Source organism: Monodelphis domestica, chromosome 2, assembly GCF_027887165.1.
Source record: "Monodelphis domestica isolate mMonDom1 chromosome 2, mMonDom1.pri, whole genome shotgun sequence".
Taxonomy (NCBI): Eukaryota; Metazoa; Chordata; class Mammalia; order Didelphimorphia; family Didelphidae; genus Monodelphis; species Monodelphis domestica.
In genome coordinates, this window is record NC_077228.1 from 23291684 (window position 1) to 23312434 (window position 20751).

General features: G+C 41.2%; 1 protein-coding gene across 1 annotated transcript in view; it reads left to right on the plus strand.

Moving 5' to 3' along the window:
* The first annotated feature begins 482 nt into the window (after positions 1–482).
* The window catches only part of USP24 (ubiquitin specific peptidase 24), a 174801-nt gene continuing 154532 nt past the window's right edge, over positions 483–20751 (plus strand). The window contains exon 1 of the mRNA XM_003340095.4: positions 483–971. Coding sequence (XP_003340143.2) covers positions 582–971 — 390 coding nt within the window. The 5' untranslated portion in view covers positions 483–581. The remainder of the gene's footprint in view (positions 972–20751) is intronic.

Genomic DNA, 20751 nt, shown 5'->3' on the forward strand with positions numbered 1-20751 from the left:
TCATTCAAGCTCAGAGAGGATGAATCAGGGGGTTGGCATTTCAGGAAGAATTGTGAGGATCGGCCAAAGTCTTGGCCAGCCTTCGGGGGTGCAAACAGAAGGGGTTCCGGTTTGGGTGAGCTGTCACAACTCCATGGAGGTAGGGCGCCAATGGGTGCACAGCGGGTTAATCTGTGGGGGTGGGAACGCTCCCTCCGCCTATGGGGGGGGACCGGAGCATCAATGCCCTCCTCCTGTCCCGGCAAGGTCACGTGACAGGGGCGCTTTGCGACGGCGCCCTGGTCTCCTCCTACTCCCTCCCCGCTCCGCCCCGCCCCTCGCCGGAGGGAGCGCCTTCCGGGAGCGGCGCTGGGCGGAGGGCAACATGGCCGCGCTCGGCAGCGCCTGATCTCCGCGCGCTCCGGCAGCCGCGGCCTGAGCAGCCTCAGCCTCGGCCTCGCTCTGGCCCCGCGGCGGGAGCGGCGGCGCCGGTCGGGCACGCGCGGCACGCGGGGGCGCGCGCGGCCCGTGGAGCTAGCGGCGGCGGCGGCGGGAGCGGCCTGAGGCGGCCTGAGGCGGCCCCGGCCCGGCCCGGCCTGGCCATGGAGACGGAGGAGGAGCAGCACATGACGACGTTGCTGTGCATGGGCTTCTCGGAGCCCGGCGCCATCCGCCGCGCCCTGCACCTGGCCAAGAACGACATCAACGAGGCCGTGGCGCTGCTCACCCACGAGCGCCCGGGCCTTGACTACGGTTCCTACGAGTCTATGGAGAGCGGTGGCGGGCCTGGGGGGCCAGGGCCCGGGGGGCCCGCCGGAGGCGGCGGCGGAGGTGGCGGGGGGCCCGCCGGAGGCGGCCCTCGTGGAGACGGCGGCGGGGATGGCCACGGCCCGGCCCGCAGCGGCCCCGCGGGCGGAGGAGGCGGTGGCGGCGGCGGGGGAGGGGGTGGTTTCGACCCCCCGCCCGCCTACCATGAGGTTGTGGAGACCGAGGTGAGGGCGACTTTACCGCTGGCACGTGTGACCCCCGGGCACGTGGGGAGGGGGCAGCCTGTACTCTGCGAGTGGGGGGGGGGCAGCCAGGACACTGGGCACGTGGGCAGGGGAAGACCGGAGGGGGGCAGCCTGGACACTGCGAACGGAGCGGGGAACGCTGGGCACATGGGGACGTGGAGACCGGGGTGGTGGGTAGCTTGGACACTGCAAACGGAGCTGGGACAGTGGGCACATGTGGGGGGTGGCCTGGACACTGGGCACGTGGGGGGACGGCCGGGGTTATCTCTGGACATTGGGCAAAGGGGGAGGGGCGGACGTCGGGCCTGGAGGGGCCAAGGGCTGGCTAGGAAGGAGGGAAGGCCCGGGCTTAGAGTTAACTTAGGACTCTGGGTACTTGTGGGGTAGGAGACTAATCAAGGAACCGGGCACTCGGTGTGGGTGACTTGGTTAATGGTGGAAGGGGATGCGGGACTCTGGTCAATGCACTTGGAGTGAGCGACCTGGAGGAGAGGGGGAGGGGTGATTCAAGACTCCCATCCACCTGGAGGGAATCAGGAATGGAGAGGGGTATCCCGCTTGGGTCTGGTCAAGGCGTCAGCTCATCTGTGGAAGGGGCTTGGCAGCTGTGAGGGTGGGGCAGAGTGTGCTGAACTTGCTGCAGGTGAAGGCCTCTGGACACTTCCAGAAGGACAGCCGGTGTAAGGGTGGAAGGTAGGGTTGTACTGAGTTTGGGCTGCACAGGGTCTCTGGTCAGAGCTGAAGAGTGAGCTAGTCTGGACAAGGATGGAAGGAGGCTGGACCTGATCAAAGATGGACAAGGTTAGAGGAGTCCGTTAGCAATGTGAGAGGAGCTGGGTCTGCCTGGGCAGACAGGAGTGAGAGGAGGGGGCCTGACCTGGGCTTGGTTGAGAATGGTGGAAGAAACTGGGCTGCCAGCCAGTTACAGATCTGTTGGGGGATGGGGGGGTGCAGAGTCTCACTTAGGAATAAGGAGACAACAGGCAGAGATCTGGTCATGAGTGCAGAGAGGCTGGGCCACATCAGCAAGCCCTGTAACAGGTGAACTGCCCTGTGCAGGGAACAGAAGACCTGCCTTTGAATCCCCCTTTTCCCATGTCCTACCTCTGACCTTGGGGAAGACACAAAGTAGAATACGGAGGTTGGAGGAGACCATCTCTCAGATGCCTTCATGCTCACTCACATGCCCTGTGCTCAGGAAGGAGCTCAGGTCTTCCCAGGAATGAAGGGTCAAGAACCAGAGTTTGTGAGAGATAATTTGGACTAGGCCAGAGTCAGAGGTCAGCCATGGCCTGGGCAGGATTGGATTGGGGGCAGGGGACCGACTGGACCTACATCTAGTCATCCAGCAGAGGGGCACTGAAACCTTTTGGACCTCTCCTCGAACACAGTGCCCATGACACAGCTAACTGGCTTTGGGTTCTGTCGGCTACAAAAGAAGACTGGCCTTGAGTCAAGTTAGTGCTGAGGGCAGAAACCATTATGTCATGGAAAGAACACTGGACTGAAATCAGAAAATCTTAGTTCAAATCTCTACCTTTTTTTTTTTAATTGCATTAGGTGATATTGGGGGAGATACTTCTCTGAGCCTTAATCTAAAATGAGAAGATTGGTTGGAGCAATGGCAGCTAGCCATGGCCTACTCAGGTCAGGGCTGGAGTCAGGTTAGGCCAGCCCACATGACATCCTGCTCTTTTGGAAAGGGCTCCATTTGTCATCAGAAAAACTTTGTTCCTAGTCCGTATTCTACTTGGCTGACCAATCTTGGACTAGTAGGAAGGGGAGAGAAGAGAAGGTAGAGGCAATTAAAAAAACAAAACAAAAAACTCCTACTACAATCTAAGCACTAAACAAATTTTATCTCATTCATCCTCACGACCACCAGGGAGGTAGATGCTACAATGATAATAATTTTACAGGTGAGGAGATAGGCAAAGGAGCTAAGTGACTTGCTTAGGGTCACATAGCTGGTGACCTGATCTGAGGCTGAATTTGAACTTGGGTCTTCCTGACTCTGGCCCAGTGTCTTAAACACTGTACCACCTATGTTGCCTCTAGGCGGTTACAGAAGTTGCATGACTTCTGGGCTTTGGTTTATTTACAAAACAAAAGGGATCATTTCTATGGGTCTTCCAGCCCTCTATCCCAGGATCCTACTATGCTTCTATGGGTTGGGGGCCCATTAGGGAAGGAATGGCCTTTGGCCAAGGCCTAGGATTTTGAAATGGGGCAGGAATTGGCCTGGCCTAGAGTTTAAGGTTAGAAGGGAGTCTGGATTCATATTCAGATGAGGGAAAGGGATGCCGGATAGTCATACAGTTGTGCAGGAGTCTGGTCCAGAGTGTGGGATGTGGGGGGAACCCTGTCAGACAAGGAGTGTTCATTTAGTTCAGGGCAAGAGTCAGAAAAGTCAGACCATCTGGCCTGGGATGGGCCTGAAGAAAAGGGTCCTGCTGTGTGACTTTTCATTGAGAAAGTCTGATTCTTCTTAATGATTCCCCCAAAATGAGCAAAACAACCCTGTTTTTTTAAAAAAAACCTAATTCATGGACTTCTTTTGGAGCAGAGAAAGGATTTTGTGATAGCTTAGAATGATGCTCACATCTTTTGGAGCAGAGAAAGGATTTTGTGATAGCTTAGAATGATGCTCACATTTAAGATTTGCGGCTTTAAAACTTGATAGATTGGAGGTAGCTGAGTAGCTCAGTGGATTGAGAGCTAGCCCTAGAGACGGGAGGTCCTAGGTTCTGACCTCAGACACTTCCCAGCTGTGTGACCCTGGGCAAGTCACTTGACCCCTATTACCTAGCCCTTACCACTCTTCTGCCTTGGAGCCAATACACAGGTACGGGTTAAAAAAAAAACAAAAAACTGATAGACTGTTAAAACTGTCATTGTTCTTTTTTCTTAGAGAGGGAGTCTAGAAGAGCAGTTCAATAATTGTTCATTACCTTTCTCTTAAGTCCACATTTTGTGACACAGTAAGTAGAGCATGGGGCTTGGAGTCAGGATGACCAAGTTCAAGCCCAGTTTCAGATACTTCCTAGATATATGATCCTGGACAAGTTACTTTGTCCATCTCTGCCTCAATTTCTTCCATTGTAAAGTGTGGTTCATAATAGTACTTCCAGGAAGGGTTGTTGTGAAGATCAAATGAGATACTATCTCTAAAGCACTGCACACAGTGCCTGGCAGAGAGTAGGCACAAATGTTTTATAGAACTTCTCTTTAACAAGGGTAACAAACTAATTTTATGCAATCAGATGGTTGGTGTTCTTAGAGGCTTTAAATTTCCACTGGTATCTTTAAAATATGACTGAAATAATCAGCCTGAAGAAAAATTATTCTCTTCTAATTTTTAAAGAACTAATATTTCAAAAACTTTTTTACAAGAATGTACCTGTGGAGCCCTAAAAATAATGCAGTTTGTTAAAATAAGAAACGCCTTTTATAATGATCATTTTTCTTTTATTGCATCTGTTAATTCCCTCTGCTTCAATTTCTCAGGAATCAATGATTTCATTTGTTGTAGATGCTTCTGCAACACAAATCGCAAACCTTTCATGGTTTAATCTGTTGCTGTGTTTAAAAAAATATTCACTCCCTTATGTTTGACCTGGTGCTGAACTGGTTATGTAAAGGTTATGTCAGGCCTCAAGCAACAGGTAAAGAGCTTGTCCTGAAGGTCAAACTTTTGAAGCTTTTAAGGATTTAACTTTCTCTCATAATTCGGTTGCATTTTGTTCTTTATGGTTTTTTTATGAACTTAAATCTCAACAGAATGTACGTGTGTATATGAATCTATCAGCCTGAATTTTGTAATTTGGTGGTTTTTTAAAAATTGTATATCAAATTTGTCAATAGTAACAAGCCTATCCTTCCATGTCTGTGTCCTGCTTGATTGTGTGGCTTTTTTTTTTTAATGTTTCATTAAAGATTTTTTCACTGGTTTAATGTTTTAAGATAATAGTGTCTCCTCTAGTCAAAGACTGCAAAGCATCCATATAAGGGATTTAATAGAAGGTAATTCCTCTATGGTCTTAAAATTAAATTGCAGTTTTCTGTGATAGGTTAAAATTAGCCTGTTGCCTATGTTACTTAATTTGTTTGAGAGAGAGTGTTTGTGTAAAAATCAAATGAATTTCCCACCTACAGCCTTGAATGCCAGGCTGATGAGTTTGAACATGATACTTAGGGAAGCCATGTGTCAGGATGTTGGTATTTGCTCCCTGTGGGTAGAGAAACTTGGTTGGGCCAAGAGCTGCAGCAATTATGTCCTGGGAGTAGGAGCTGGGGACAGCGTGGAGCCAAAAAAATAGAGGTACCTGTCAGTGCTGGAATCCTGGGCTTCATTCCTTGGGTCATTGCTGATATGTAGTTAGCCCTTCAGAGTCCAGATGAGGGAAGTGACAATGGTGTGCTGGCTTACAGAAGGTCATCTGACAGGTGTGCAGGATGAATTTTAGTCAGAAAACATTGGAGATGAGGAGATTCATTGAAAAGATGGTTTCAGGTGTAAGGTAATGAGCTCCTGGAGCTGAGTAGCTTGAGTTGTAAACCTCAAATTTCCTTAGACTTATAAATGTTGGAAATTTCACCATTGGGATATTTCATACTTGGAAAATTTCTTACTGATAGAACTGAAGAAGGGCTGGATGCTGGAGGTATAGACTTCATAGGTTCCTACAGTGGTAAGTGACTTGTCTTTACAGCAGCGCACATTTATATTATACACTCTTTAACATACCCCTGGGACTTAGGTAGTTTACTCTCTTATTTTACAGAGGAGGAAACTTGAGTCCTAGAGACATGCCCATGGTCACTGCTGGTAGTAGGGAATAGAGCCACGAGTCAATCTTGGAGCTTCTGGTTCTAAATCCAATGCTCTTTCCTAATAAAGGGAGCTTTCCACTTCCTGAGAGATCTCAGTATTTAAAAAAAAAAAGATAAAGGAATAGATAGGATGTTCTTGCTAAAATGACTGGAAGGAAGGGAGCAAGCATTTATTAAGTACCTACTGTGTGCCAGGCCTTGTGCTAAATACTTTTTTACAAATACCTCATTTGATCTTCACGGTAACTCTAGGAAATAGGTGCTATTATTATCTTCATTATATAGATAAGGAAACGGAGGCAAAAAGGGTCAGTGATATACCCAAGAGTCTCATAGCTAGAAAACATCTGAGGCTGGATTTTTAACTCAAGTCTTCCTGACTCCAGACCTAGCTCTCTTCTGTTCACTGTGCTTATAGCATTTTTCTTTTTTGTTTTAGCTCTTTTCTTTTTTGTGTCTACAAATGCTTGATATCTTCAAAACCACTTAAACTGTATACCTTCAAATTAAACCTGAAGTAATTGTGTCTAAAAAGGTCTAATTGATTAAAAGAAAGTGATTAAGTAGAATCAGAATTAATATCGTTTTACTTTTTGAGCTAGAAAGGTTCTTAAGGATGACCAGTCCAACTTGTTCATTTTTATAGTTAATAAAATTGTGGACCACAGAGGTGGAAAGTTGATTGTTTATTAAGTGCTTATGATGTGTTGGGCACTGATAAGAATTCAAACAAAAAGGACTGTCTCTTGGCCCTTGAAGGAGAACTCAGCACATGAAAAGGAGACCAGGACGAGGGGTGGTGGGGAGGTACTCATGGAGCCCAGAAACCAGTGAGAACATGTCTGGCCCCAAGGAGCTTCTTTTCTTACTGTTAGAGATGGATGACAGTTTTTTTTCCCTCGACTCTGGGGCTCTCCAAGATGCTGAAGAAGTGGGCTTCATATCACTTCTTTTCCCCCAGAACTTACTATAGAATGCACCTCTGTTTCTGCTGGTACCCGAGCAGCTAATTAATGTAATGAGCTAATTGAAATAAGTTGATCTGATGCAATATGAGGCTTTATTTTTAAAAATTAAATATCTGGAAGTTAATCTTCATTTGATTGAGCCCAACTTGACTAATATACATTTGGCAAAGAATCAAGTCTGTGTCTTAGGTCCTCCTAGCTGTGAGCTTACTGATTTGGATCTTGTTATGTCTGGGATGCCAAAGGAGGAATATTCACAGTATTTCTCACTCTTGCCATGTGGTCATCCATTCCCCTGATGGCATCTTTCTTCCATTTCTTCTGCAAGATTCATTACGTTATGTTTGGTGCAGCTTGCTTTCTCCATGGCCCTCTGAATGGTGATCCTCATTTTGAATTCCTGGGAGTTGATTGTGTTCTATGTCTTACCTAGATTGGTATCCTTTTTGTGAAATCTTTCAGTAAAAGCCCTGGAAATATCAGAAATGAGATGCTGCCATTGACAAGATAAAATTTTACCAGATTTTCCTACATTTTGTAGTGATGATACATATAACAGTAAGTCATCCACACCTTTAAGTCTTACAAGTGATGTGGGTTGCATTTTATTATTTTTGTTAAAATTCTTTGTCACAAGCTATTTTTAAAAAAATTGTTTTGCTTTTATATTACAAACATTTACAGATGGCTCCCACTTCAAAAAAGGCTTCTAGAAACAAAGTAAAATAATTGAGCAAAATAGTAGAAGGACCTTATTTGAAAGTTCTTTTTCATCTGAAATCGGAGTTTTATTTGAATATGAATGTTCACTATTTTAAAAAGATGAACAGACATCTTATTTTTTCTCTCTTTCACTCCCATCTCATTGGAAAAAAAAAGGAAGGGAGAAATTTCTTTTAACAACTATGTATAGTTAAGCAAAACACATTCCCCCAGTGGCTGTACACAAAACTAGGAATGTCTCATTCCACTGAACCCTGAAGCAGGTTACCTATAGGGCATGAGTGGCATAGTACATCTTAGTTCCCTAAAATTACCAGCGGTCTCTTATTGTCTATAGTTCTTAACAGTTTTCTAAAGATTTTTTTTAAGTGTTATACAGATTGTTCTCCAGGTTCTGTTCATTTCATTCTTCTTAGTGTATAAAAGTTCTCAAAATTGTATTTTTCTGATATTGATTTACAGTGTAAATTATTCTGTTTCCGCTTACTTTTCCTTCCTTACTTCATACAAGTTTTTCCATGTTGCTTTGAGATGATCTAATTCCCCATTTCTTAGAGCATAGAAATAAGCAAGCATAATAGCTTTCTGTCCCAGTCATATACCACAACTTCTGCTGGCCTTAATTATTAGGTAGCCACACAAACTATCTCTCTTAACTTCACAAGCCCAGGGAGTTAGGTGCTGTTATTGTTATTTCATGGTTGAGGAAGGTGAGGCAGAGTGATTTGGTGGTCTGAGCACAGATCATGCTGTTTCCAGGCTTAGTGCTCTCTCTTCCACATCTGCCTGAATAAGGAAGGATTTCCTGATGTTGAGAACCATCCAGAAACAAGCAAAATGATCTGCTTTAAGGAAATGGGTTTCTTGTTGCAGAGAGGGAAGTGGAGAGTCCTTGAAAATATGAAGACTTTTTTGTTTGGGATCTTGTAGAGTGAGACTCCTAGAATTGTAGAATTTTAGAAGTGCCACCCAGTCCAACCACTCTGGAAAATGAGAAACCCTTCCCCACCATAGCTACAAAGTGTTCACCTATCTTCTGCAGATAGACCTCAGGCACTGTTTGCTGGGCAGGCCACTCTCTCTGACTCTAAGATCCTAGGGGTCTGTGGCCTTTAATGTCTTCCAAGACCATATGTTCACTGTTGCATAGTTCTGAAGTCCAACCCTCTTCCACATAACATACCTTTTAATATTGAAGGACAGATATCATCTCCCCTACCCTGTGCCCCCCACATTGCAGGCATGGGATAAACAAATAAAATGGAACCTTCTGTATTTGCTCAGGTATTACAGTGGGCTAGGAAACAGCACACTTTTGATACTCCATTATTTCCAGAATCTGAGTTTTTGGTGTCCTCTCCACTGTTTGAATCTCAGCACCTCTGTGGACTTGGATGTCTGTTGCTGTTCTCAAAATTTGTCAGTGAGACTGACTCTTAGACAAGAGACATCTTGTCTGTAAGACCTATGAGAGCCTGAAGCCCACTGGCACAGCCTTGAGGAATGCAGGGGCCTCTCTCTACCACCGTGGGGCATCAGAATAGGACTTCAGTGGAGGGTGATATTGTGTGTATGTGTGGAACTAAATACATATTTACCCATGCTCCTTTGGGGAAAAGGAATGCAAATGAAATGAATAATTAAGAGTTTTGTTTGCTACTAATTTTGTAATTTTTCTGCTCATTCTTAGATGTTAGGGGCCAAGACATCATCATCTTTTTTGCTCCCTGATTTCATTCAGTACCACTTCAGAATTGTGTCAGAGCAGCAAGACTCACTTCTCTTATTAGTGATTCCCACAGTGATCTCACTGCTGCTCTACTCCAACGTTTTTAACACCTCTCACTGCCTTAATAGTGTTTCTTGTTGAAATCCTTTTTGTTGTACCTTAAGCCCCTTCCTTTCTGCCTTCAGCAAAGAGTATAAGAATTGGATCTCTTGAAAACCTAGAGGTCATAATAACTAGCAACAGTCCTCATGATAGCTTTTGAAATATCTCGTTGTATCCTATAGTGTTTCAGTAAAACTTAGAAAATTACTGTGAAAAGACTTTATTGTAAAAATGGATTTGCTTCCTAGCTTGTTATGGTGCATGCAGATCTGGACAACTTTGAAGCAGACTTTGTGAAAGAAAAAGGATATTTTTAATTATCTTCACCTTTATTTAACAAAATTGGCTAGAAAATTGACTTTACTATCATGACCTTTGGACCTTTAGGCAAGTCCATAGGCGCTAAGCATTATTAAGCCCTTACAGTGGACCAAGCTACCTGCAGATACAAAGAAGACAAAAAGGGGATCCCCAGCCACTAGAATGAAGGAGATAGCCTGTGAACAGATGCCCAATTATAGGTGGATGCAGTGTGGATTGGGTCAAATCCCAGAGGGCTGTCCAGAGTAGACTAAACCTGAAGGAGGAGAATCAGGCATAGGGCTAGAATAGAGAGGGCCAAGGCCAGGCTAGGATGGCTAAGCAGGACATCATGTTTGGTCCTGGAGGCCCAAAGGAGCCTGGAGGTGAGGGTCAGGTTTGGGGAAGAGCCCATCTGAGAGATGGGCTGCCTATATTCCCAACTTAGAGTATGAAACCCTTGCATTTTTTTTTAAACCTTTATCTTCTGTCTTGCTACTCTAAGAAGAGTAGCAAAGGCTAGGTAGTTGTAGTTAAGTTACTCACCCAGGGTCACACAGGAAGTGTCTGAAGTCAGATTTGGTCCCACTCCCTCTTGACTCCAGGGTCCACTGTGCTATCTATTCCTATGTGAATACCTTATGAATAGAAGGGAATGTTCTTGAATTTCTGTTTCTCCAGTATCCACATAAGGAGGTGCATTATGAATGGTGGTTGGATTAGATTGGCAGCATCTTCCCTAAGCCTCTTTCATAGCTGTACCCCACAGTCTTATATAGTTGGCTGCTTTGAAAAAATAGTAAAAATGAACATGCTAATAATGTGTGAAGGAAGTGATTTTCTTCCCATATTCATGTGTCACAGTGGAATAAATTAGTCTTGGCTTTTGATGTTTGCCAGGCACATCCCTTCTCTATACCTCAGTTTCCTCCTTTGTAAAATGAGGGGGTTGGATTCAATAACATCTAAGGCCCCTTTCAAGTATAAACTCTATGAGCCCATGAAAAATGGCAGTTTTATACCATGATAATGCTAATGATCACAATCAAAGAGCCAACTATGACCCAGACACTGGCCTAAGCATTTGGAATACAGAGACAAATATTGGGAAAGTCCTTTCAAGACCACTGACATTGTCCTAGGGGAGATACATACATTTATAGGAACCTACAAAATACCTAGAAAGTAAAGAGGAGAAACCCCTGGAGTTTGGGTAGAGGGATATCCAGAAAGACGTCTTGTAGAAGGAAGAGCTTGAGCTGGGTTTGGAAGGAAACTGGAGGTTCTAGGAGGTAGGGGTAAAAGGGAGATGTTCCCATGCCCAGGGGATAGCCACTATCAAGGTTTTGAAGCCCTGAAGTTGAGTAGAGTCTGACATGGTTAAACCAGTGGTAGAGGAGGTATGCCTGGCAGGAGGCTTAGCTACTTAGCTATGTTTAGTGCATCAGCATTTTTGATTGAGAATCTTCATTACTATGGGCAGTTAGCAGATGCAAAGATTGTACTACAGTGATACTCAAGACTTCAGTTAACTAGCTCAATGAACTAAGAACCTGGAAGTAAAGAGGGCTTTAGGGTAAAGAGCAGAATTCTGAACAAAATAATGGTCAAAACATCCAGGCTCTCAAGCAGAGAGAGATTCTTTTCTGTGCCCTGGACTGCTTTGGCCACTAGTCAGGTGAAGCGTATGGACCCCTACTCAGAATAATGCTATAAATGAATAAGATTGATAGGGATTACAAAGAAAACTAGTTATGCTGAAATGCAGGTATCCAAATAACTTTGGGCTGGTCTTTACTCAAGAAAAAGCATCAATATACTTCTCTGTTCGCCTAACTTGCAGATAACATGCAACAAGCAGCCTGAAGGCAGCAGATACTATAGATGGCACATGCTTGAAGTTCAGTAAGAGTTCTTCTTAAGCATGTACATTTAGAAACTTAGAGACTAACATTCCTGAGAGGGAATTGCTGCTTGACATTGATAGAAGAGACCAGAAGCCCGCCACCCTCCCCCCCCCCACAACCCACAAAGAAGCTTAAGCAGAAGATCAAAAATCACCACAATGGGGGGGGGGCATGAAGAGGGGCTAGGACAGGCACCCAAGTTGCGTATGTACACACACACACACACACACACACACACACACACACACACACACTCATTGCAAGTGGGAATTGATTCAACTAGAGGCTGCCTGGATTAATCAGATCCAGTTGTAAGTATTAGCTGACTTTCATTATATATTTTCTCAAGAAATTCTTAGTACAACTGTTGGCACAGGCAGGGTCTATGATATTCAGAGGTATGGAGCCACAAGTGAAGAGTTGTGTTTACCACATGGTTCCACTACTTTCAGCTGTGCTTAGGGAATAAGAATTCCATGATATAATTGTGATGCTTAAGATAATTAAATATGAAATTATCAAAAATATTTTTGGGAATTTAAAAAAAATGAAAATACGGTTAAATTCTTCTCATCCTCATATCTAAGTTCTCTCTCTTTTTTTTTCCCTGGGGAGATTTTCTATCCATCATTCTTTCTCCTTTTCCTACCTTATCCCTAGCTTTCAAGCAGTGTTTATGTGATCCTTTATTATGTATAAAATTCAAGATGTTCCATGGCCAAAGTAGTTTGGTAACATTGCTTAAGAAGTGGAACCTGAAGCTATCATTTTATTATAGTTTGGTACCTTATTGAGGAGAATGGCCATGTCACTAAGAAATGGGGAACATAGTTCAGAATTCTGCCTAAGAAGGCATAATTTTTATAACAAATAGGCATAGTCATGAGAAATACATTTCCTATTTGGTTGTTTCTGAAAATGTTTGTCTTACTCTGCATCTTGAACACCTACCCCCACTGTAGGGGATGGTGCTCTGCAAACCTTTGTGTTCATTGCACTACTCAGAATGCTTAAGCCTTTCAAAATGATTTATCTTTATAGTGTTATTATTATATAAATTATTCTTCTGGTTCTATTCACTTCACTCTGCATCACTTCATGCAAGTCTTTTTTTTTTCATTGTAAGTTCTTTAGTCAATTTAGAACATTATTCTTTAGTTACAAGAATCATACTCTTTCCCTCCCTTCCCTCCCCTCACCCTTCCCATAGCTGACACGCAATTCCACTGGGTATTCCATATGTTCTATGTTGTTGGTGTTTGCACTAGGATGTTCATTTAGAGTCTACATCCCCAATCATATCCCTCTCGACCCATGTAATCAAGCAGTTGTTTTTCTTTGGCGTTTCTACTCCCACAGGTTTTCCTCTGAATGTGGATAGTACTCTTTCTCATAGATCCCTCCAAGTTGTTCAGGATCACTGCATTGCTACTAATGGAGAAGTCCATTACATTTGATTGTACCACAGTGTGTCGTTCTCTGTGTACGATGTTCTCCTGGTTCTGCTCCTTTGGCTCTGCATCACTTCCTGGAGGTCGTTCCAGTTCACATGGAATCCCTCCAGTTCATTATTCCTTTGAGCACAATAGTATTCCATCACCAACATATACCACAATTTGTTCAGCCATTCTCCAGTTGAAGGGCATCCCCTCATTTTCCAATTTTTTGCCACCACAAAGAGCGCAGCTATGAATGTTCTTGTACAAGTCTTTTTCCTTATGATGTCTTTGGGGTACAAACCCAGCAGTGCTATGTCTGGATCAAAGGGCAGACAGTCTTTTATCGCCCTTTGGACATAGTTACAAATTGCCCTCCAGAATGGTTGGATCAATTCACAACTCCACCAGCAATGAATTAATGTCCCAAATTTGCCACATCCCCTCCAGCACTCGTTACTTTCCTTTGCTGTCATGTTAGCCAATCTGATAGGTGTGAGGTGATACCTCAGAGTTGTTTTTATTTGCATCTCTCTAAGAGATTTAGAACACTTTTTCATGCGCTTATTAATAGTTTTGATTTCTTTAAATGAAAATTGCCTATTCATGTCCCTTGCCCATTTATCAATTAGAGGATGGCTTGATTTTTTGTACATTTGATTTAGCTCTTTGTGTAATTAGACCTTTATCAGAGTTTTTTTTGTTATGAAGATTATTTCCCAATTTGTTGCTTCCCTTCTAATTTTGGTTGCATTGGTTTTGTTTGTATAAAGACTTTTTAATTTTATGTAATCAAAATTATTTTATATTTTGTGATTTATTTTCTAGCTCTTGCTTGGTTTTAAAATCTTTCCTTTCCCAACGATGTGACATGTATACTATTCTGTGTTCACCTAATTTACTTATAGTTTCCTTCATTATATTCAAGTCATTCACCCATTCTGAGTTTATCTTGGTGTGTGTAGGGTGTGAGATGTTGATCCAAACCTAATCTCTCCCATATTGTTTTCCAATTTTCCCAGCAGTTTTTACCAAATAGTGGATTTTGGTCCCAAAAGCTGGGATCTTTGGGCTTATCCATAGACTGTCTTACTATGCAAGTCTTTTCTAAAAGTCATCTCTTTTCATCTTTTCTTGTGATGCAATAGTATTCTCTTATATACTGTAATTTCTGTGTGTGTTTTTTAAACCCTTTCCTTCTGTCCCAAGATCAATAATAAGTATTAATTACAAGGCAAAAGGGCTAGGCAGTTGGGGTTAAATGATTTGCCCAGGTCACACAATAATGCCTGAGGCCAGATTTAAAACTAGGAACTCCTATCTCCAGGCCTAGCCCTCTATCCAGCCACCTGGCTGCCCCATATACCATAATTTGTTCAGCCATTCCTCCATTGATGGGTAACCTTTTAGATGATGATAATAGCTAACATTTATATAGTGCTTACTACATTACTGAATTACACACTTTACAATTATCTCTTTGGATCTTCACAACAACCTTGGGATATAGTTGCTACTGTTATTCCCATCTTTAAGATGAGGAAACTGAGGCAGAGATTAAGTGACAATTTGTCTAGGTTATCAACCTTGAAAAAACACAGAACCACTAAAGTAGTTACAAAAGAACAAGTCTTTAATGAGGACAAGGGAGACATAGTTCTTATGGCTACCACACAAAGTCATGTGCACACAAACCAATACTACTATACTGAATGGTGACTGGAAATAATTTCTCCAGGGAAGATGCCCCACAAATGGGAATGCCCATGGGAATTTTTCTATAGAACATACAAACTTGGGGCCTACAGCTTGAGTATCTGGGAGAGACTCAAATACTGTAAGAGAAACCCAGGAAACCAAAAAAGTATCGCTGTCACTCCTATTCAGGGTGCTTAATGGGCACTTGTTGGCTTATTGTTTAGTCTGGGACAAGGGTCAGTTTAGAAGTTCCTTGAAGGCAAGCTCCTATGGGACAAAGGTAAATTTGGGGATTTCATAAAGGTCACAAAGCTAGGAAGTGTCTGAGACTGGATTTGAACTCAAGTCTTTGTGACTCTGGGACTGACAATCCACTGGACCCTCAATTTTCTAGTTCTTGCTTATTTCTAAGTTTTTCCTTTTTCTTTGACCTTTTTGGGATGTACACCTGGTAATATTCTTGAGTTAAAGAGTGTACAAAATTTAGTGACCGGGGACATTTTAAAAATGCTTTCCAGAAAGACTGGACCAGCTCTAGCTCTTTGCTCCTATGACAGTGTACAAACTGCCTCTTTTTTTTTAAGTAGCCTCTAATTGTTGTCATTTTCATCAGTCTCTTGTGGGCGTGGGTATAAGGTGGGAATTATATATTGGCTTAAGTTGTATTTTAATAATTATTTGTGTTTGGGAGCATTTTTTCTATCAGATGCCTTTAAGATTTTTTCTTTGAAAATTGACATTTTTACAATTGCTCTTATTCTCACAAGTGTGAATCAATATAGATCTGGGTAATGAGATGTCTTCAAAGAAACTGGTTGTAAAGATTTTTTTTTCAGTTACTTAGCATTTAATACATTTTAGAAATTTTTTTTTTATCCAGAATGGCTTGTGGAAAGGGAAAAAATGGTATTTTAAAGAATATAGTTCAGTTACATAGTAAATTAACTTGTATGGGGAAATATCTCATTTCCTTACGATGGGATCACTATATAAAAAAGAAAACAACAGACTGAAACTTTTGTTGTCCTTGCTGTTATTTCAGAAATACAGGTTCATAATATCTTTAGCATAAACTCAACATTGTCTCAACTGTCAGGAAGTATTAGTTTCTTTTCTCAATATAAACTGTTTATTATTAAGAACTACTGTTAAGGATGTCACATTCATTCTTGACAAATTATTTACAATCATTTTATAGTTAAATTTTTTAGAACATTGTGAAGATGGTGACAGTTAATCATCTATTATGGGTGAACTACCATGGTGTACTGTTGCAGGTCAAGTCATCAACCTGTGTGCCAGACCCCTGGAGTACAAAGAAGGGCAAAAGACAGTGCTTGCTCTTAAGGATCTCCTGATCTGTAGACAGCCCTGTACGAGCATTTCTATTTCTCTAAGCTTCTCACAGCTTTAGTTTATGCTGGTTTTGCCATGGCATTCTGTAACCCTACTCAGAATTACCATTGACTTTTTATACAGTACAATAATGAACTAACATGGATTGGGTGTTCTGAGATAAAATGAAGCTATTTTCTACAAGTTATGAAAGGGACATAATTACCTACAAATGGCTTCATTGGTCTATATTAGGTTCTTTGAATCTTCAAAGTATTTAGAGGTAAACACATATCATTGAGAAAGATATGAATGATATATATATAAATATATATTATGTATATATATGAATGAACATTTTTGATATGAATGGTAGGTTCTCATTCAGTGAAGTATCTAGCCAAGACATATGTTTATCTCCTGGATCTGAGATAAAACAGCTGTCTGGCTCTGGTCAAATCCCTTCCCCATTTTGACTTCCCTTTCCTAAGATGTAAAACCCTGGGTTGGAGGTAGTGGTACATTCGGCATTCACTCCAACTTAAACTTTTTGGTCTTACATATGGTGAACTCTAAGCCTAGAACATGTATAAAATATTCTTTGGGATTAAGGTTTTGGCATTTAGATGAATATCAGGGGTTAAAATGTAGGTTTAGCCTGCAAGTCTAGAATGGACTAGATTGACTAGGCAAGGGGGGTTCTCAATCTTTTTTGACCCCGTAACTTGGTACCTTGACTGTCCAAATATATCTTCCAATTTTTCCCATTCAGAATGAAAGGAAATAAATTCTGGAGTTTATTCTGCATACACAAGCACTAAGAAATGTAGTAAAAGTGATTAATTTTTCACATTGAAATTTTAGTGCATAACATTTTAAATATAAAATTGTTATATGTTTATCAGAAGTCAAATAAATTAGTCAGACCCTTGCATTTGCTTCTTGTTGACTAATAATTTTATTCTTGATAGAACTTTTGAGATAGTCACCACATAGCATATTCAATTTGTTTCCTTGGATTTGATTGAGAACAGAAGCCAGATTCAGAGATAAGTTGTTAGAAATTAAATGAAAGCCTTTTCTTGCGAACACACTTAGCAAAAATGAAAATGCTTCTCTTAAGTGTTCAACAAAAAATTTTATAATTTTAAAATTAATTTTCTGAAAAAAGTTTGGAAGTCACTAGAGTTTCTGGTGATCATTGAGATCAGTTAACTCCAATTTTCACTAAATCATTGTTACTGCTTTTCTCTAGCTCATCTTGAAAAGGGTTTGTGTATTCAAATCTCATTCATTTGGTTTAATCAGTGGGAATAATTCCTTTAACTCTCTTTACCTTATCACAGTTCCCCCATATACCATTCTTGTGTTTTTTGAATATTTCATTAAGATGTTGTTACTTACTAAATATTTAGAACCATGTGTCTTCTATCCATATGTCAAGTTGGAAGATGTACCAAGAATTTGCCCTATTCAATGACCTTCTGATAATTAACAGTAGGTAAGGCGTAAGACAGAGATTAATGTTTTCTAACAATTTCTCCACTTCAATAGAGGAGAGGCAGCTTGAGTTGGGATTCCCTCTGGATAGTGAAGTCTTCCATTTGTTGATTGAATCCAAGCCCAGGACTTTGCAGAACTTCCTGGAAAGGATGTCATTCAAAGGAATTTGATCTAGCTTTCCCCTCAGGATAAAACAGATGGGAGAAGAATGTTCATTACCCAGATTTCAACATGTATCCAAATAAATGGTTGCACCCTGCTGTGGCAAGGGCATATTGGGAATTAGGTTTACAGCCAGCAATTGCTTACTTAATGCCTACTATGTGCTCAATAAAATGCTAGATATCAGTGTGATCTAGGGACAATTAGGGATCTACCTACCCAATAGAGGTACTGCAGGGGATTCCTGATCTCTTTAGCATGGCCCTCCCTTCTCTAGTGTAGTGTATAATTCATCCAGATCTTAACCTGTGTAATCAAGTCCCTTTAACCTCTCTGTACCAAAATGAGGCTGTTGTATCAGAGATCCTTTTTAGCTCTTAATTTTATGATGTATGTCTGCATGCATGTACCAAAGTAGATTTACCCAGTGCTCTGGAGATATTCTTCTGGATCTAATGTTTTATGGATACCAGCACTGCCTCCCAGTTAGCCTTCATTCTCTAGGGTCCTATTTGTGGGGGGAAAAGATACTCCTGTGTGTTAGATTGCCCTTGAGTTGAGAGTGCCCAGTCTACTTGACTGGTCTTAGTATCACTTTGGATTTCTAGGAGGAATTCATTCAGCAAATATCTATTGAATGTCAACTATCTGCAAATTTTATGCTGTATTGGCCTCCTTGCTATTGTCTTTATCTCTCTTCTTTGTGCTATGTCTGGAATTTTCTCCTCCACTTCCTGGCTTCTTGGACTCAGCCATCTTACCTTCTGTAAGAAGCCTTTCCCTCTCCCCATTAGTGCTAGTGTCTCCCTTACTTTGATTATCTCTTATCTATATTATATTCTATCGTGTTTTGTTAAGACGGAGTTATTTTCATGTTGTCTCCTCCCCCTTAGACAGTGAACTTCTAAAATGCAGGAATGATTTTCTGCCTTTATATCTGTGGTGCCTATCATATAGAAGATAATAAATGCTAATTGACCTGTCTCAGAGAACTAGAACCAGATGAGTCTTCAAGCTAAAGGTGAATAGCCTTTTTCTTAAATTAGGACTTGACCACAATTTGTTTTGGCTCTAGAAGCTAGCTCCTAAATTTAAGAACCAGATACTTTTTTAATGATTAATTTTCAGCTTCAAGGAAAGACTAAGAGAAGGAAAAGGAAGAAGTATGTTTCAATATAGGACATTGGTTCTCCTTCTCAAGTTGAGAATCCAGTTAAGGGCATGGAGGATCTATAGAAGACCTATGGAAGACTCAGAGAAAGAAGGCCAACTTTTGGGCCATTTATGGATCTGGTGACAACCTTGGTGGTCAAAAACACCCTTTATTCATGTTGCCCAGATACCAGAGCCTAAACCTGAACTGAAACAGGGACAGTACTAGCTGAGAATTTCAAAAGTTCTCATGCTGCTCCCATCCTATGGCTCTGCACTATAACAATTTGTTGTTCTGTTCTTGTAGAAGCAGAATATGAATAAAGTTGGTTGGTTCTAACCATGCTGTAATTAATTAGTTGACCCTGAAGTGGGGGTCCATAGATGGTGGTTAGCAATTTTTTAGCAATAAAAGTATTTTTAAACTAAGATACAATTTTTAATATATGCAATTGTACACTTAATAGATGACAATATAGTGTAAACATAATTTTATATGTGTTAGGAAATTTAAAAATCATGTGACATGTTTTATTGTGGTCTGGAATTGAACCTGCAGTGTCTCCAAGGAATACCTGTATCATTGTGTTCATTGGTGCATCTTACTCTTTTAGTGGTTCTCTCCACTTGGTTTCTTCACTCAGTTACCTTAGGAAGTTTTCCCTTTGTTTCTGGATTTGTTTTATTTGTTCTTTTTGTTGCGTTTTTTCTGATGGCACAATTGTATTCCACTATATTCCTATACTTTGTGCATACATTACCCAATTAAAGAGCTCTCATTTTGTTTTTAGTTTTTTGCTACCTCAAAAAGTGTTACTATTATAGAGGATCATCCTTTCTGTCTTTGACCTCTTGAATATATTTACCTAGTAGTGCAGCTGCTTCAGCAAAGAGAATGAATAGTTTGGTGCCTTTTCTTAAAAGATTAACAGTGCATTATTATGCTTGTCTTCCTATATATGTAGTCCATCAAATACTAATTATCCATTTATTTATTATCTTTATCAGTTTTATAGATAAAAGATTTTAATGTACCTTTTATTAGTCAATAAGTACAATTCTTTATACATCCATTGATCATTTCCATTCCTTTTTCTGGAAAAAATGTTTCTATTTTTTGACTGTCTTTCTGTTGAAAAATGACTGGCTCTTCCCTCATAGTTGTATCAATTCTCTATATTTTGTATATTCAGAGATATGAGGGAGAGAGGAAATAGTGTATGTCAGGCAAGTCAAACCACCTTGACAACTATCTCCCCTGCAGACAGCCCAGGACTCTATGAAAGTTCTTGCCACCAGAGAATATCCTTGACCATGCCAGTCAGGAAACATTGATTAAGTACCTACTATGTGCTAAGGACTGGGGAAAAGTAAGGCCAAACTCTCATCTCAAGGAGCTCATAGTTTAATGTCAAATGGTTTAGCATCATCTGCCATGATTTTATCAATGGAAGTAACATCAGAGAGGAGGTTTACAAAGTCTGTTTTACTACTGCCCCTGAAGATGAGGGAATTCTTTTATCTGACTTGCCCCTGAAGCTTCTCTTATCCACTTCTCTCCTCCCCCTGACAGTTTCTCCCTCTAGCTGCATTGATTTTGCTCATATAGAAACTTTTTAAGTTTTTTGAAATTTTCTATTTTAGGGTCATCCTTATCTTTTGTTTGGTTGAGAATTCTCCCTCTAGCAATATTTGGTTATATAGTATATATAATTTGTTATATTTTCCTGTTTTTTAAAAGTTACATATTTAGTTCACGTATCTATTTTGAACTGTTGTGGTATAGAGTAGAAAATGCTGATCTAAACCAAATTCCTGCCAAACTGTCTTCTCATTTTCTTAGGAATTTTTTTATCCCAGTTTTATGTTAGGTTTATCAAACTTTTTTGTTTGCTGTGCTGTTTGCTTGTA